At 34.0% G+C, this 19,457-nt stretch overlaps 1 protein-coding gene across 2 annotated transcripts in view; it reads left to right on the top strand.

The window, feature by feature from the left end:
* HECTD2 (HECT domain E3 ubiquitin protein ligase 2) overlaps nucleotides 1-19,230 on the top strand; it is a gene marked incomplete at both ends in the record, with an annotated part of 62,034 nt that extends 42,804 nt beyond the window's left edge. The window contains 13 exons of one of the 2 annotated variants that reach the window (XM_084245654.1): nucleotides 549-697; nucleotides 1,548-1,671; nucleotides 3,927-4,023; nucleotides 6,798-6,905; nucleotides 7,704-7,836; nucleotides 8,234-8,322; nucleotides 10,823-10,981; nucleotides 12,998-13,072; nucleotides 13,718-13,805; nucleotides 13,891-13,997; nucleotides 15,215-15,330; nucleotides 15,783-15,926; nucleotides 19,110-19,230. In XM_084245654.1, coding sequence (XP_084101780.1) covers nucleotides 549-697; nucleotides 1,548-1,671; nucleotides 3,927-4,023; nucleotides 6,798-6,905; nucleotides 7,704-7,836; nucleotides 8,234-8,322; nucleotides 10,823-10,981; nucleotides 12,998-13,072; nucleotides 13,718-13,805; nucleotides 13,891-13,997; nucleotides 15,215-15,330; nucleotides 15,783-15,926; nucleotides 19,110-19,230 — 1,510 coding nt within the window. Of the gene's footprint in view, nucleotides 1-548; nucleotides 698-1,547; nucleotides 1,672-3,923; nucleotides 4,024-6,797; nucleotides 6,906-7,703; nucleotides 7,837-8,233; nucleotides 8,323-10,822; nucleotides 10,982-12,997; nucleotides 13,073-13,717; nucleotides 13,806-13,890; nucleotides 13,998-15,214; nucleotides 15,331-15,782; nucleotides 15,927-19,109 lie in introns of both variants that reach the window. The other variant, XM_084245653.1, reaches the window with a different exon arrangement.
* Nucleotides 19,231-19,457: the final 227 nt, after the last annotated feature.

The following is a 19,457-nucleotide window of genomic DNA, read 5'->3' as shown; positions in this document are numbered from 1 at the left end:
AGAACTTTAGCACTATATTTAGGAGGCATTTTTAAACAGTAATCACTAGCAAAAAGCACAAAATATTGAAAAACATCACACTCAATAGACAACATAAAGGACACTTCTTTACAGTATGAAACTTAAACAGGAAGACAATATCACCTAGTTCTGCCTTGGCTGGGAATATGCACATAGGGCAACTCAATTTTTTTGCCACTCTTTGCATATTTGCAAATGACCTTGAAAGTGCTACAGTGATTTGGGGGTTACAGTTAAATTTTGCAAATAGATGAATTTGCAGATATGGAGTCCATGAATAATGAGAATTGACTTGAATACTTAAAGTCTTAAAAATGTTTAATGCTAACTTTACAGTAATTTTGATGTTTATCTCTTATTTAAGAAAGTAACATTTTGCATTTTTCAGGTATTTAACAATTTAAGAAGTAGAATTTGAGGATATATTCTAAAACTCTATGCATATAAGATGAATTTTGATAGCTAACAAATATATTGCCAAAATAAAATGGGAATTTTGACTGGCATTATTTCAAAATTCTTACCAGATTATCCCAGAAGAGGTTCAAACAATTGGTAGAAAGATTGCTGCAATTTATTTCTTTACGTCTGTTTCCTGCAAAACCTGAAGAATTTCCACCTATAACGAAATGTTCCTGGTGGATCCCATCAGCATCAAAAGTGCTGGCTTTACTTAGTAGGTTTTGTTAAGTTACCATCTTTTCTCTTTTGTTAAATATAAGGGACATATTTGTAAAGATCTTAAAGTACTATATAGGCATTCTTCCATTTTTAACCATTCCTTAAAAATGAAGAGTTGTAGTTTTGTTTTGATAACAAATTTCACAACTTCTAAGCATTAAAATATTTTATTGTTCAGTATTCTATATTGTTGCTGTCAACTGCATATGACCTTCTAAGTACTGATTCCTAAGACAATAAAAACTCCCATTCATTCCTGAGCAGCACTAGGAGAAAAAACACTGATGGGGAAACAACATCAGTAGATAGCCTCTTCCCACTTCCTTTACTAGGGTATTATAATCCCCACCAAATTCTTTTATTTCTTAAGCAAGTAATTATTAGTTACAATATAACCACAATTTCAAACTTAACTTTTTTATTGGAGCTATAATTGCTTACTATAGAAATGCCTATATAGAAACTATATATGATGGGGATTCTCTGGTGGCTCATGGGGTTAAGCACTGCACTATGAAGCAATCCGCAGCCTCTGCAGCACGAGTTCAATCCCTGGGTGGCCAGGGAGCAACCCACGTGGTGCAGCAGACCTCTCCTGGCTCGCCCGCTGTTCCCCTCAGCAGTGTACTTCAGTCAATCTGCCTGTTCTGTTCCCCACTCTCTCTCTGGTGAATCCTCTCACCCCCTGCATCTCTGGCCTGTACCCCAGCTCTTGTATGCATAAATAAATAAATCTTTTTTTAAAAAAAAAGAAACTATATATAATGAACATTAAAAGTTCTTCATATCAGAGTGAATCATGTATGTGTTGGAAAAGATCATCATGTTAGAATTTATCTTTACAGATACTGCAAACAATTTTGTTCATCCTTCCCTTATTCCTTATACTGATTTCTATAATTCTACATTGGATCACATTGATCTCATGGAGGAATACCATACCTGGCAGAGCTTTGGAAATTCTCACAGGTACAGTCAAAAATTCATTTGATTACTCATCTGAATGAAATAATATTTAAAATAATGACTGGATTTAAAGTCTATATTAATAAAGTTAAAGGTATACATACCTTTATGTAAAACTTACAGTTTAGATATCTAGCCTTGAAATAATTCTGTTTCTTAAAGCATTTTCTTTTTGTTACATTTTGAATTCATTTATGTGTTAATTTTGGGTGTGTGTGTGTGTAAAAGCATCTTTTTAGGAAGGAAAAGGTTCTATCTTAATAGGTTCTATCTTAATAGCAGTCTCTTATATCTTCTTATTTTGTATGCTATCCCACACAGAGGTCTGCCAACTTTTTCTGTAAAGTAATAGATGGTAAAAGTTTTTGGCTCTTTGGGCTACACAAGCTATAGTCTACCATTACAAAAACAGCCTTAGATTCTTTTTGTAAATGAATGTACTATAAATGAGTGTGTCTGTGTCATCAAAAACCTTTATCTGCAAATGCAGGTGGTAGGCCATATTTGTCCCATGAGCCACTATCTTATTTCATATCTGAGCACTCAGAACTGATTAAGAATGCAGTTTCTGGAGACCCTGGTCAGTCTAGCAGGTATTTTCTTGGTAAAGTTTATTTTACAAGAACATTTTTTCTCCCACTTTAATTAATATGTAGCCAAAACACAAAACAACTCCAAGAGAAACTGTGTATATTTCATTGACAATTTTTTTTTTCTTTTATAGAGGCATGTTTTATTTATTTATTTGTTTGTTCGTCTGTTTCGTTTATACATGCAGTGGGTACAGTCAGAAGCGCGGGAGGGTGAGAGAATTCACCAGAGCCAGAGCAGGGAGCAGAGCAGGCAGAAGGACCGAAGTACACTGCTGAGGGGAGCAGCGGGCGGCAGGAGAGGTCTGCGCACCATGTGGGACCCTCCTCTGGTGGCCGGGGAGCAGCCGGGAATTGAACCGGAGCTGCAGAGGCTGCGGGCAGCTTCGCAACCCAGCGCTCAACCGCTGCGCCACCGGGGAGGCCCTTCATTGACAATTTTTAATACAGAACTTCTCTAATAACTACAGCATAGCATTGGTATACTAAGAATGAGTTACAAAGGAATTCTGATCCTGTGGGAAGCCAGCCAGGACTTAGCATAGGACCTGGAACCCTAGGGCAAATCATTTTTGTGTACCATTTGTGTAGCATTTTTGTGTACCATGCCAAGGGAGAGTTGAAATGCACTGTTACAAAGTACAGAAAAAGATACACACACACACCCTACTAAATTAATTGCACTTCTTTTCATTTCCAATTTTTCAGTTAGCACTTAGTGAGTGAAAAATATTATACATTAGTACTGAACATCTCACTGATTTTTAGCAATTTCATTCCAAGGGTAAAGTCATTTCACTTTCAGTTCACACCAAGGCTATCTTTTTATCTCCTCTCATAATACCTTCATTGCATCCAATCAAGTCACAAATGTGCTGCTTGACTATACTTGAATTCCAACTATAACTGATGGATTCCTTGCTGTCACTTCTGAAGGGAGTCTAAATCCTGACCTGTCATCGCTGCCATGCTAGTTCTCTCTAAATGAATTCTCTCTGTGTAGTTTCTGATTTTTTAAAAGTAGCATAGAATGAGCTCTGACCCAGGAAATAAATTATTTTCATGACTTTTAATCATAATGTCCTTAACAAATACATACTTTTTCATGTTACTATACCATTAAATACAGTTTTAACAGCAATATACTTTTTTCCCTTTTATTGATCTTAAATTTATTACTTTGCCTTTTTTTCACTGCTGTAATTATTGCTAGATTCCCTTATTTCTAAAGTTCGCACATCAAAAATACTCATATAATAATGAGTTCTTACTTTAATTTCTGCACATGAATTTTTTGTCCTAATTCTTCATCAACAATTCCGCCTCCTGGTTCTGGTCTCAGCCATATTTTTTCACAGGTAATGATATACAAGTGACTATATACAAACTGAAATTATTTGTCTAAACAACATAAGTAATTAGCACGTATCTTAGAACATTATATGTAGTTTCCTCTAGAGATTAAAGGCACTGAACAACTAGTCATGATACTTATTTCATAGGGCTATGGGGATTAAAGGAAATAAGGTACATAACATCATTTTGTAAATGGTAAAACACAATATGAAAGTAATGTTTTATGTCAACAAAAGGATACCTTAGGTTGCCTTAGTTTAACTTTGCTAAAAATACATCTTTTTGCTTTTTCTGTTTTCACTTATTAAGCAGGTTTTCCTTCTGTCAGTACCCATTCGTTATCTCCATAGCTGCAAAAAAAATCATTATTCAAAGAGACTCAGAACAACAGATGATAAGCATCGCAAGGGTAAGCCAGCTATGAAAACATATTTATGTTTACTATAATCAATATAGTTAATAATTTAATAACTAAGTCAAATGTCTTATAAATTTTTCTAATATAATCATGAAATGTTAAAAGAAAATTCATATTATACTTCCCTATAATTCATGGACATGCTTAACCCTATGATATGGGGAAATATAACCCTCATCATCTTTTCATTATATTATAAATATTGCAGGAAGGTTAAATGCCTCTCATAGCTCAAGTACTGAGAATTTGTTGGACATCCTTTTGTAAATCTCATATTCCAGCAAAACTTTGGCAAAAACTACAATGAGAACAAGTGTCTTTATGAGTAATACACTTAAGCCACTTTAACATTATTCTAAGTTTTATGAAAATCAAAGAGAAACAACCAAAATTTAGAAGATATAACAAAAGTTATAATCCTGGGAAAATGAAAAATAGTCTAAAGAAGGTAAAAGATGATTATTGATTCTTAGGAAACCAAAATACCTGGAGGCTATAGAAACTGGGGTAACAGGCAGGCAGGCCTAAGGCAAATCAGGAAGCAGGAAGTTTATCTCTGGGCTTCAGCACAGCACAATAAAATTACATATTACAGAGCTCTAAACTATTTAATGCTGATATGTTTTGCATATTTGCTTTTGTGACATTACTCAGAACTTAAAAAAATGAGGGAAGACTGTAGTCTCCTTAAAAGAGACACAAAATAGAGAAAAAGAAATTTTTTCCACGCCTTATCCAAGAATACAAAAGGAATCCTAAAACATAAATCATAATACTTCGAAACATTATAAAAATAAAATTGTTCATTCTTTAGTAATTCAGTTCCCAGAGAGTATTTTCTTCTATAACAGAGGAAGACAAAAGATTAGAGTGGTAGGAAACATCCCAAAGCCAGCTTACACCGAATATGGGAATATCAAAAGGTACTTTATTGCTTGCATGTGCCAAGGACATTCCATAGCCACACTAACCCCCAGAAGAACTAAATTTTAAATTGTATATTTAGCAGAAGTATTGCTTTATTTTGGATAGATACTGGCTTAAAAATTAGTCTACACACTGTGGGCCTCCCCTGGTGGCGCAGTGGTTGAGCGCTGGGCTGCAAAGCTGCCCGCAGCCTCTGCAGCATCGGTTTGTTCCCCGGCCGCCGGCGAGGATACCACAAAAAAAAAAAAAAAATTAGTCTACACAGTCATTTTGACATTTTCTGTTATTTGCATTTATAAAGTATAACCTGCCTTCTTAGTACTTTTCCACCTTGGACTACGATATTTCTATTTGCAACAAAAAATCTGAGGAGCGAGTAGTTTATCTAAATTTCTCTCTTCCTCAGAGAAACTTGGATAAATTTCCTGTGTCACTCACACTTAAGATACCAAATATCTTTATTTATGGAACTTTTTTCTTCCAGTATAGACTGTCAAAAGCTAAGTGTTCCACAGAACATTGACACAAATGTGTAGAGATTGAAGAGTCAGTGGCATTATCAGTCTTGTGGGTATTTCCCAACATTTTAACTTGTTAAATACTATACCACTTGGAATTAATGTCTGGTTACTATTTTGACACAAGGACAGCCATGTAGTTACTATAATCAAGAATTTATATGGTATAATCTAAATTACACCATCTATATTGCAAAAGAGATTCCTTAACCTAAAAATAATTTTCTCATCAGACTGAATCTGAAATTTTACAATTGTGGGGTTCTTTTATTTGAAGATTTTTCTATCAGAGGTGAATTCCTAATAGAAGTAGCCTGTAAGGCTTTGTGGGGCCTTAAAATTTTATCCACTAAAGCAAATTGCTGCATGTATTTAAAATGCCAGAAATAGTCATCTTTTATCTAAACAATAATTTGTTTTCTTTGCTACCAAAGAAGATAAGGTAGACTATGAGGACTATTTAGATAAATGAAATATACAAGAATGTAGAGTTTATGATTGATACATAGCATTCATATTTTAATGTGTTGTTTTTTACACTTATTTTTTATATTTTGAAGAGATGTAAAATACATTTTTTAATCATCCATATTTCCATTACTCATAACTATTATTAATATTGTACTAAATATTCTTTTGATATTTTTCTGTTACCTTTTTTAAAAGGCTACAGAGCTGAAACAGTTATTGCAAACATAATTTTGTTCCCTGCTATTTATAGTTGTACCTTCCTCAAATATTTTTCATGTTCTTTATATAATTTTTTGACCATTTTTGATAGCTGTAGTATATTCCATTTCTAAATTTTCACTTTTATAGCTAATGCTGTGATGAATACCTTACCTGTATAAAATATTTAGTGTTTAGAATTGCTAGAAGTGGAATTACTAGGACAGAGGGTATGAATATTGTTAAGGTTTCTGATAAGTGTTAACAAAGTACTTTTTAAAAGTAAGCAAACTGCTTTGAGAGTAAATTCAGTATCTAAGGAAGCTTAAGCCAAGTTTAACATCAGAAATACATACCTTATTTCAAATGTTTCCATTTTGTGTTTGTATTTATTAGACGGAAATAAACCAAAAATTGCTATTTAAGAAATGAGACAGGGAAAATATGATGCAACTTTCTTTACTATAGAAGGTGAATTATTTTTGGTTTTTGATTTCTGAACCCATTTAGTTTCACTGTTCCAAAATGAAATAAAAAAGCATTTTCATAAATCAAAATGTGTCTAATTGATTTTATAAGTTGTTCATATAAAATGTTTTAAATGAAATTGTAGTCTAAAAAAAGTTAATATTTGCCTTCTTTTTTAATTAGCAAAGTCTGGTGGATAAAGTATCTCGAAGACAGAGACCTGATATGAATATGTTATTTCTAAATATGAAAGTAAGACGGACACATCTTGTTAGCGATTCACTTGATGAGGTATAGATCATTTATTCCAAAATCGTATTAAAACTTTTATAAATCTACAATATGGTTTATTACTAAAATCTTATTTTGTATTTCTGTATGCCAGTAAGTGTGCTTCCTTATATTTTGATACCATAATCAGTTCCTTATCTGAAATTAAGCCTTATATTCATTTTTTATATGCTTATTAATAGTTTGTGGTTAAGTCTACAGAAAAGGTTTTTATATAGAACTTTTAAATGAGTATTTCATGTTCCTGAACATGTAACCTGGATTCCAGACCTAACCTTTGTTAATGGCTAGGTATGAAATGAGTCGTTTTATCTTCCCCAGGCCTCCTATTATTCATCTAAAGAGGTCTGACCTAAAAGATATATTGTTTTGGGTCTGTCCAGGTTCAAACATACTCTGATTGTATGTATACATATTGCAGAGCTTCATGTGTGTACAGTCCTTCAACCAGTTCTTCAAATAGCTATTAGAAAATGATGGTTGACTTAGTGGGGATTTCTTAAAGTTCAGTATTGAAGAAAAGTTAAAGTAAATTATTTTATATTGCAATCTGCTAAACTGAAAACTTGGAGGAAATACACCAGGAAGCAGTACCTGATCTTTCAACAAAACAAAAACAGTAATACCTAGTTTATACAGTACCCAGTAAATGGGATAGATGCATGCATGGATGCATGGATGGAGTTTTGTGACACTGTAAATAAGGTAAAGATGCATAACACATTTCCCAGAATTGAGAAAGTTAATTTCCTTGTTATTCCATTTTGTTCTCCTCTACTATATAATTTCTTCAATTAGTTAACCCGGAAAAGAGCAGACTTGAAAAAGAAATTAAAAGTTACATTCGTAGGGGAAGCTGGTCTGGATATGGGTGGTTTGACTAAGGAATGGTTCCTGCTGCTAATTCGTCAAATTTTTCATCCAGATTATGGTGAGAATCTAATTCTTATGATTAGTGTTTCTTCATAATTGTTAAATAGTCACTTTTATGTTTAACCTACCCTGTGATTTTTGTCAACTATAAATGTTCAGTAATTTTTAAACACTATTATTTACATTTTAAAAACCAATTTTTGATGATCAAAATGTTTATTATCCTACTAGAATCCTATACAAAATGCATATGACAAATATATGAAAGTATATATTTGCAAGGAAACATCCACATCTTTTCTGAGTAAGCCAAACGCATGAAAATTTAATTTGTCTTTGAAATAAAGAACATTCAAAAGATGGTTTGTAATAGAACTGTTGCTGAAATGTTTTCTTCTAATTAATGCACTGATTGTTTTAATCACTTATGTTTATGAAATTATGTTTCTTTTTAGGCATGTTTACATATCACAAGGATTCCCACTGTCATTGGTTTAGCAGCTTTAAATGTGATAACTATTCTGAATTCCGATTGGTTGGAATTGTATCCTTTAAACTTTCCACTAGGAGGTGCTAACAGATTAGAGATTTTATTTAATGTTATCAGAATTTTGGAAACTTCTCATTAAGCATTCCATTCAAATTGAAATTCCTGTCAAATTTAGTATTAGATTTTCAATAGCCTGTATTATTTGCTACATCACTGCTATATAACATCAACAATTAACTGAAAGAATGACTTAGTTTATGTTTTGAGATAAGGACTGAAAACATCTCAAAATAGAAATGGTTATTTCCTATTTCATATATAACTCAAATTGGGTGAAATGTAAGACACCCTTTTAAAGATTTTTTTTTTACACAAGAGCCAGCGTACAGGCCAGACGCGCGGGAGGGTGAGAGGATTCACCAGAGACAGAGCGGGGAACAGAACAGGCAGACTGACTGAAATACACTGCTGAGGGGAGCAGCGGGCGAGACAGGAGAAGTCTGCTCGCCATATGGGTTGCTCCGAGGCCGGCAGGGATCAAACTGGCACTGCAGAGGCTGTGAATAGCTTCACACTGCTGCACTCAACCGCCTGTGCCACCAGGGAGGTCCTAAGACACCCTTTTAAATGTCGAAATATCTTTCCCATTCATAATGAAGTATTTTTCTGTGAGTTCTTTTACTTTGTGTTTATTTCACTTAGTTTCTAAATCAAAATTGTAGAAATTAAAGCTAGCTTTTTAATATGCCCCCAAATCCCAAGATTTCCATAAAAATTAAAAATTGAATGTAATGGGAGTATCTAATATGGTATTATTTTGTAGTTTTTAAAAACTACTTAAATCCCTTTACTATCCTCTGATCCCTACCAGGCATATTGGAGAGGGCATTCCCCCATTGGGTAAGAGACTGGATAAGACTCCTACATTAGCTTTATAGATTCTAAGAAATATTTTTTTGTGGAAGAAATGGGGAAAGAATAAATAAATGAGCAGGCACTGAAGATGCATAGGTTTAAAAGAACAGGAAAAACCTTTGCCTTTAAGAAGTTTACCACCTAGATGTATTACAGGGCAGGGAGGGGGCACCCCTGAACCCTCAAACCTGACCATTTTAAATACTGCGGTACGTAAAACATTCAGTGGAAAGGAACTTTAATGCAATTAATGTGCAATACAGAAAAGGGGAAGAATATACTTTCCAAAGCAAGCACCCAGAGTTACCCATCCTCTTGTGGGTAAATGCCCAGCCTAACAAGATTGGCCTAAAGCAGGGCCTCTGAGGCATTTAAAGCATGCCACAAGTCTAAAGCACCTTCTGGTAGGTACCCATAGAAAAGAGTCAGAAACAGCCAGACAAGTCTGGAAGGAAAAGAACAAAATCAAAATCAAGATCAACACTGCCCCTGTTAACCTCCCCACAGGTCTCTCACCCACATCTGTTTCAGCTGGTCCAGTACCAGAAAGCAAGTGCAGCTTCTTCACATGTCTCTCTACTCCATGTGCCTCCTGCAGGTCTCCTTGCTCTCCATCCTTCCTCCCCTCCCCCCTTCCTGCTTCAGTCAGAGCAGGCTAAAATAAAATAACATACTTTTGCATATAATAGTGTCCGGTAGCAAATCCTTTGAGCCTCATCTATTAAAAACCTCCCTTCAGGATTACAACTTTAAAAACTTGTTTAGAGAAAAACACTTAGATAATGTTATATTAATAGATCGTCATCAGGGGTAACTAGAGTAGAATTGTGGTTATTATCACTATTGCTATTACAATTACAGTAGCATATTGAAGCTTATTTTCAACATCTGCCTCTTGAATACACTGCTCAGTGTGTTGATATAGTTACCTATACAATAGCATATCTATTTATTATTACTAGCCTTCATTCTGCCTTACCAGTTTTTTAAAATTGTTTTTCAATAATTTATCCAGCCCACATATTTAGTACCATGTAACTGATAGATGAATAACATATAATTGGGCAAAATTTACAAATATCCGTAGCTTTTTTTTTTAACACTGTAAGTGCCACATTATTAAAGCCTTTCAGGCATTACTGTAGGAAATTAATTGCCCTGTTAGCTTATCAACTGTGTGTAACCATACATTTAATCAGTTCAGTTCTCCCTTTAGATTCTGTATTTAATCTTAACAAAGCTAAAGTGGATTGCCAAAATCAGTAGTGTATTTCGTAGTGAATTCTGTTGAATAAATTGCCACTGCTACTTATAAAATGCCCAACATCTTTAAGTTTAGAAAATATGGTTTTACGTTAATTTATAGAAAAGTATGAAATAGCTATCAATCATGATCTTAGATAAACTTTTATAGGAAAATCATTAAATACTGCCAGGTGAACACCTCCTTTAACAAGATGCTTGGTAATCAAGGAATTTGTTATGTAAAATAAAGGAAAAAATAAAGGAAGTATGTGGGATTGATTAGAAAGGCAGTGTTTGATCTAAAAGAAGTATGCAAGAAATAGACTGATGCATAATTCAACACTCATTTGTTGTCATGGATTTTATGTTAATGCTTAACATTCAGTATGCATAGCTTATGGGACTAGCTGTTTATAACAGCATCACCTTGGATATTCGTTTCCCGCCCTGCTGTTACAAGAAATTATTGAGCCCTCCTACCGTTCCTAGTGATCAAAATATACCAGTAGGCATCTGCAGTGTTACCACTGACGATTTATGTCAAATTATGCCGGTAAGTATAAAATTATTAGCATCTTATCCTTTCATGTTAAATCAGCTTTCTTCTACCTGCACAGCCTCTGCTTCTAATGCTAGTCTTATTTTTTTAAACATGGTTTCCTTCCACCTTTGTAATCCATGTCCTTTTTCATCTAGCTTTCTCCTTCCTAATAGAGACACATAACCCACTTTGCAACACTCCTGAATGTTTGCAGCATGATAGAACTGGCATAGAGTTTTGAATCTGGGCTTTGCCACTTACTAGCTCTTTGAACATGGATAAGTCGTTGAACCTTTCTGAGATCTGATCTCCTTATGTAAACAATTGGGATGGCAAAACTTATTTATTGGGGGGTTTACATGAGATAGTAGAAACACATAATACTTGACTGCCTCTGTGGCTGTTTATTAAAATGATACATACGCAATAATATCATTACAGTATTTGCCACACATCTTTTACAATACCATAAATGAATTTTACTTATCTGTCTCATAACATTCCACAGTTCAGAAATTTATTTCTGATCAAGTTAAATCCAAGTTAGAATTTGATAGACAAATGGATAATATACACCTCCCTCTGACACTCCCCTATTATATTTTTTACAGCTGAGTTTTGACACCTGTTGGTCAAGAGGGAATTCCTGGTAATATGCTTAGCACTCACCTGGATGCAGACATTCTTTGTTGCTCATTATGGGCCTATCTAAATATCTCTTTTAATGGTCAGATGAGTTTAGTATAGGGTTGGTGCCTTCTGTGAAAGTTGAGAAACCTCTCCAGAACATGTGTTCAATTAGAAAGCTACTCTTCATTCTACCCAAGAGATGGCAGAGAGGGGGAGGATTAATAGTAGACACATTTTTTGGAGGATGGTTTGGTTTCTTTCAGATTTAGAACCTAAATCCACTTTTATGAAACTCAATAGAAATATGACAAGATAGCATGCTCTGATTTAAAAGCTGAAAGGCTCCTTTCTGTAGTCTTGGATCTGTAATGTATAATACGCTAGCTATGATCCTAGATGATTCACCTAATTTCTTACTTATAAAATGATGGGGGTAGACTAATCTCTGAGTCTAAAGCCTACAGTTCAGAATAAAACAGATCTGAGTATATAACTTCATGACCTAATGATTTTATATTTTGTCACTAAAAACTTAATCTTTGAAAGAAGATGGTAAGTCCTGTTCCCTGGATTCACCTACTAGTCCCTGAAATTCTTAATAAAAATCACACTTCTCCCAATTATGATTTTCACCATCCATAATTTTTATTAGTAATTGCAACAAATGATATCTAATATAGCTTAGATTCGCTTAAAATTTTCTAGGCTTAATGGAATGAAGAATTTGTTATGTAAAGTACATAAGATCATTGTAATTATGCAATTCTTTATCGTCTAGTTTAATATAAAAGCCATAATTTTTTATAAAACCTGAATTTTTTTTCAATATTGGGTTAATTTTTCTCATTTTAAATCTTTGTTCCTGGATAACATCAGTTGTAATGTAGGAAAATTTCTCCCAGTGTTCTTAGGAGAAAAGGCCATTCTAACTGAAATGTGACTAATATTTTTAGGATTCATCTTTTAAGCATAAAAACTGTGGGGGGTTTTTTGTTTAAAAAATTAATTCTAAAATACTATCAGATTTTTAAGAATATAAACTGAAAGTGAGAAGTACTGCAAGTTCATAAATAGTAATGTTGCAGAAAGCAGTGAATTATAATGGAAATTATACGCTTAGCTCGCTGCACCAGAAAAGACCTCAGACCACAATGGTTTGAACTGGATATTTTCCCCTTAAATGACCTTTTCCAATGAATTTCTTCAAGCTTTTCACATGGTAGAAATAATTAATGAGCATTTTGTGCCCTGGAAAATATATCTCAAATATTAAATTTATTTTAAAATCTGAGTTTCTCTACTGTGTCTCACATGTAAGTGAACTATAGTAGTTCCGCTTAATTATTTTAGACAATACTATTTGATTTAAAAACATAGATAACATATTCCTTTTTACAGGAATTGGCCCATGGATTAAGTGAACTCCTATCATATGAAGGCAATGTTGAAGAAGATTTCTTTTCAACATTCCAGGTACTATTCAGGGCAAATAGCTTAACGTTAACTGCATTTTGTATACAAAAAATGCCATTTGTTATTAAACATCCATCATTCAAAGGGTGGGTAAGGACTAAACAACAGCTACCATACCTTATCTTAAAGGATTTTAACCTGATAAAGTAGACCATGAAGTAAACATGTGTACATGAACAATAAAGTGCTTAAATTCACCAAGGGGAAGGATTCTGCTAGGCAACTAGCAGATTTCCTTGACTCAGTTACCTTCTTGGAACTTTCACCGTCTAAATATAAGCCTTTCCTGTAGCTTCAGTACAATACAAGAAGTAAGGAGCAAAAACTAATGGATCAGACCAAAACACTCTCATGATTAGGAGAAGGAAAGTATAGTAATTCATATAGCCCCAATACTTGAATATTATCTAAATGGCCACACTAGTTTTATGAGCATCAGTGAAATATTTAACTGTAAATAGGGGTGAATTAGGACCCTACTCTTTTTTTACCCTGAAATGCTAATACAGATATCACAAAAGCTTAGTCTTCTATAGTTTGTAAGGGGAAAAAAACCTTTTTTCAAGCCTTACTAACCTATTCATTGATGCCTGTTATTGTAGCAACCATACCAATAAATTATATTGTGTTGGACTCTCCCATCAGGTTTTTCAAGAAGAATTTGGAATAATTAAGTCCTACAATTTAAAGCCAGGTGGTGATAAAATTCCAGTTACCAATCAAAATAGGAAAGGTAAGTAAAACCAATTTCTTAACTAAAATGCATTAGTTTTAACTATTTACTTATAATACTTAACAGCTCAAAAATTACTTTCCAGAATATGTACAACTTTATATTGACTTCCTTCTCAACAAATCCATCTATAAGCAGTTTGCTGCATTTTATTATGGATTTCATAGTGTATGTGCTTCAAATGCTCTCATGGTGAGTTTAAAACTTTAAATTATGCTTTCAGTTACTTTGTAATACTATAATATTGACAAGTAATTTCTTCTCTATTTTAGTGGATAAGCTTTTTCTATTTTGAAATAGAAAATGTTCTCTACTTTCTAAAGCTAAAGCTGGAAATAAAAATAGTTCTCCTATTTCAGCCTTAATTTTCTAAAGGGAAATATACAGTCAGATCCATTCTTTACTCTCTGTGCTATATCTTATATTGATTAGGACTTCAAAAAAATTTTCCCAAGCAGAGTGGATAAAGAGATTCCATGGACTCTGGCTTAATACAAAGAGGCAAAGCACAGAAAATGGTTAACAAGCTCCAGAGCAAAAGCTATCACTTATTAAAATATGTATTTATTTGTTTTACCTATAGGAAGTAGTTTGTCTCTAGGATCCTGAAGGAGTCTGTTGGTTTGACTTGACTTAGCCTTGTGAATATGGGTCATCTGCTCTGTAAAACACCTTGTTGGAAATATAAGATAAAAACACCATTTTCTAAAGCACCTGTGTTCTTCACCCCCAGCTAACTACAGCATACCTCATCATGCCACTTATCTCTCCACTCAGTTTTATTCTGAGGGTTTGGAGGTCTTTCATTAGAATAATTTTTCATGGGAGAGTGCTTTATCACACATTCAGCACCTTTGAAAATGGAGTGGTTTATTGAGCGCTAATTGAGTTTTGTCTGTTGTGGGGGTGGAGGGAGGGAAAGTAAGAATTAAATGGCATAGTATGGTCTCTATTTTTAAATTTTAATCTCTGTAGGTGGGAGAAAACCTATATAGGTGAAAAAACAAGTGAACTACAGTAGACAGACTATAACCAAGTACCCAAACTCGGAGTGCACACAGAAGGCAGCAGGCAGACCAGTAGATGCTGTAGTACCTAAGAGAGTTTCAAACTGGATTTTGTAGAAAGTAATTTGGATTCATGCTTAGTCATCTGCTTATTTTTCTGTCTGCTAATTATTATGCAAAAGAGGGAACCTGATAGTTTGATAAAATTTATAAACTTTCAGAGGCAAAAATATGTCACCTTAGAAGGAATGTATAAATGGGAATTTTTCTTTCTTTACACATGCAAGGCTTGATTTAGTAGAAGTCATGATTTTTGCATTTGATTCAGTGAAAATAGCTTCAATTTCACTATTTAAAGTCATTACTTTTTTATAATCTATTTTGGTAAATTATTATTGGTAGCTGCTTCGTCCAGAAGAGGTTGAAATTCTGGTCTGTGGAAGTCCTGAGCTAGATATGCACGCTCTACAGAGAAGTACTCAGTATGATGGCTATGCGAAAACTGACTTAACCATAAGGTAAGCTCTTTCTGCTTCTGGGAGTGAAGTGGTTGAAGAGAGAATGAAAGATAATGTTATTTATTTGTATAACTTACAATCTTGAAATAATTGGAGGCTATTCAATATGACATCACTTAGCAGTCCCCTTGGGACAAAGTAGTATGTTTCTACAAATATAGAGACTTCACGTTATTAAAAAAAATAGCTTTAAAATTTCAGGAATACTATGCTTAAAAATATTTTATAGCACTTAGACTAATGATTTTATAAAAATGTTATCTTTATAATAATGTTAGTCAAAAATCTAATTTACATAGAGAAACCTGTCATTCCTTAATTTCACTTTAAGGATATTTTACATACAATTGTGTGAGGAAGTTTTTCCCTAGAGCTTATTTTACATTACTTTATTCTAAGCTACAGGATTTTTGTCAAGACAGTTTATGTAAATTTCCTTTGGTATTCTCTAGGTATTTTTGGGATGTTGTGCTTGGATTTCCTCTTGATCTTCAAAAGAAGTTGCTACATTTTACTACAGGAAGTGACAGAGTGCCAGTAGGAGGAATGGCTGATTTGAATTTTAAAATCTCAAAGAATGAAACATCTACAAACTGGTAAATTTCCAGATAATAATTTTATTTTTGCTCTATAGGCTTTGCTAATAATAATTGGAGTTAGAGGATTCTTTCACTTTGAAGTGATTTTCATAGAAAAATCTTGGGAGTAAACATTACCTTGAAATGAGATAAACTATAGCATAAAGTTCTTTATTAACTATAGCTTAAGACATTCCTACACTAACTGATAATTCCTTTCCATAAATTTTTTAAGTTAACTGCTTTGTTCTTTTAGACTAGCTCACTTTTAGTTGTATATTGTCTAACCTTTATTTTTATTTAAAGGTGTTTTTATTAAAAATATTAGGAGTGGGCCTCCCCGTTGGCACAGCGGGTTCAGCTCTGCGCTGTGAAGCTGTCCGCAGCCTCGACGGTGGGAATTCGATCCTGGCTGGCCAGGGAGAATCCCACATGGTGCTGCAGACCTCTCCTGTTGTGCCCACTGCTCCCCCCAGCAGTGTATTTCAGTATCATCTGCCTGTTCTGCTCCCTGCTTTGTCTCTGGTGAATCCTCTCACCCTGCCGCGCCTCTGGCCTGTACCCCAGCTCTTGTATAAAAATAAATAAATCTTAAAAAAAAAAAAAAATATTAGGGGAACTTTGGGGGGGGGCTTTTTGTTATTAGTACTACAAGTAGTACAATTCATACTTCAAGTCCTCCAGCACAGTCCTAGTACTAGTCCTGCACTTTTTAAATATGGTGCTCTGCATATGAAAGGGATGATGATGGTGGCTTTAAATTATTTAAATTTGTGCTGATCTACTTCTGTCAAATACCTTGTAATTTCTAATGCTGATTTGAATAGACACAACATATTTTTTTCTTTTTACCCCATATATTTCTGATTTCTTTTTTTTTTTAAAGGAAGGTCTACGGTGGAAGAAGCACAGGTTTTATTTATTTATTTTTTAAAGATTTATCTATTTATTTATATATACAAGCACTGGGTACAGTCAGAAGCGTGGGAGGGTGAGCGAATTCACCAGAGCCAGAGCAGGGAACAGAACAGGCAGACTGATAAAGTACACTGCTGAGGGGAGCAGCGGGCGGCAGGAGAGGTCTGCCCGCCATGTGGGACCCTCACCCAGTGGCAGGAGATCAAACCAGTGCTGCAGAGGCTGCGGGCAGTTTCGCAACCCAGCGCTCAATCCCTGCTCCACCAGGGAGGCCCCCATATATTTCTGATTTCTCTCAGATCTTCCTTTCATTTTTAGAACTGGAATCTGTCCTTTGCTTTTTCACAGCTACTTGGTGTAGTTACTTTTTGCCTTGAAATTCCTAGCTTATCTAGTCTCCTTCCTCTTCTGCCTACTCAGTCTCCCCTTTCTATTTCATCCTATTAAATTCTGTTTTTTAAAACACTGATTTGCTCATCAGTTTAAGTACAGAGCTCTAAAGACTGTCAAATAAAGCTATGTAGCCTTCTCTCAAATTTACCATGCTTAGTCATCAGGTTGTTTTGCTATTCCTTAGACACACCTTTCTTCCTCCCTCCATACTTTTAAGCAGTTCTCTTTACATGTCATTATCTCTCTACTCATGAAAATTCTACCTCTCTTTAAAAACCCAATTTAACTTTGACTGTCTCTGTAAGGTCAAAAGTCATAATTTCTTCAATGAACTCCTCAATAATTTATAGAAGTTATGTAACTAATCATTTTGTACTTTTTCTTAGTCATTTAATCCTTCAAGGCAAAGGTCTTCCTTGATAAACCTTTGTATTCTTCATGTAGCCACACATATTCAATGCCCACTAAAATGTTTCTTGAATTAATATGTAAGTGAACATTATATTTAAAACATAAAACAAATATATATATATAAAGTTAAGAAATTTAAAGCCCTATACTGAAAAAAATTCAAGAGATGCCTTTTAAGATTACAATTTAACAGAAATTAATATTTCAGAATATATTTACAAAAATATTGTCAATTGAAAGATAATATTAGTAATGCATTTTCATAAAAAAGGTGACATCACATCTAGACTTTTCCTATTATTATTTCAAGGGTTAGTTTATAAGCTCACATGGCTTAGGCACTAACCTTGAACAACTCTAGGGTTTCCAGTATGAAGTGCATATATGTTAAATATAGTCGACTATCAGACAAATAACATCACCTTTAGACCCACTAGATTTTTTTGTTTAATAAGAATGTTAGATATTTATATACTTAAAGTAATGGTTTTGAAGTCAGACTGATCTAGGTTTGAGTACCAGACCTACAGCTCTACCAGCTATATAGCCTAGACTAGATTACTTAGACTATATATTCCCATGTTTATTCTGCCTCATAACAATCACTTTTTACATTGCTTTAAGGTTTAAATTAAATGAAATACATAAAAGAACTTAGCATGATGCTTATAGATGAAGCACTAATTTAATGGTGATTCTAATCAGAAAGTCTTACAATACAGGAGACTTCTCAAAGTTTAAGTTGTAATCAGTTGATCTTTTAAATAAATATTCTCCTTTTCTCAGGGGTATTCCCCATTTTTATTCATTGACTTCCCTTACAACTATTCTGATGCAATAAGCTTCATAAAGGGTCCAAGATATTTATAGAATTCTATATTCTTGACTGAAGATAAAAATACACCAAGTAAAGGAGTAGGGAATCTCATCCAAAAGATTGAAAGGATGCATGCTGCCAATGCGTTGAGGGCAACAATGATAAAAATGTGGCTATCAAGTACCCAGACATGTTTTATTATTTTTTTGACAGTCAAGGCTGAAATAATAATAACGGATATATTATTTACTTACTATTCTGCTAGGTGTTTTATGTTGGTAGCTCTTTTAAGCAACCCAGTTGCATACTTTATGCCCTATGGTGGCTATGAGGAAACAGGTTTGGAGACATGAAGCAATCTGAACAAGATTCCATAGCAAGTAAAGCGGGGGAAACAATATTCAAATTTTGACACCCAAAATAATACCTCTAGAATGAATGTTTCATGAGAGCAGGGACATTCACTGTCTTATCTGGAAACCAGGCCCCACTATGTAGAATGGTGCCAACTATTTGTTCACTGAAAGAATTAAAATGAGACATCTCTTCGCATAGTAAAATAGATTTCAATGTGTGTATACCAGTGTTTTGAAAGTTGCTTAGCAATAAGTCATTCTCTATGAATCTTAAGATTTAGTATCTTTTTAAAAAATTTTCCCCAGGTTGCCTGTGGCTCACACCTGCTTCAATCAACTTTGCCTTCCCCCCTATAAGAGCAAAAAGGATCTGAAACAGAAATTGATCATTGGAATTTCAAATTCAGAAGGTTTTGGACTTGAGTAATCTAAAAGACTTGAAATACATTTTATATGTAGCATTCACTTCCCTCTTATTGTGCCTTTAACCTTTTCATGTTTGTCTCAAACACCTTGACTAAGCTCACCAACTTTAGAATAATGATTTTTTTAAATCTATTATGAAGTATGTTCAGTGGAAGTAGAGAAGGCATAATTTTCTAAAAACAGAAATAGCTTGAATAAGGAAAAGACCAGATTGCATACGTAGGTGTG

The sequence above is a fragment of the Talpa europaea genome (assembly GCF_964194135.1).
Source record: "Talpa europaea genome assembly, chromosome: 10".
Lineage (NCBI taxonomy): Eukaryota > Metazoa > Chordata > Mammalia > Eulipotyphla > Talpidae > Talpa > Talpa europaea.
Note: the sequence above shows the minus strand (reverse complement) of the source record. Positions and strands in the feature narration are given on the sequence as shown.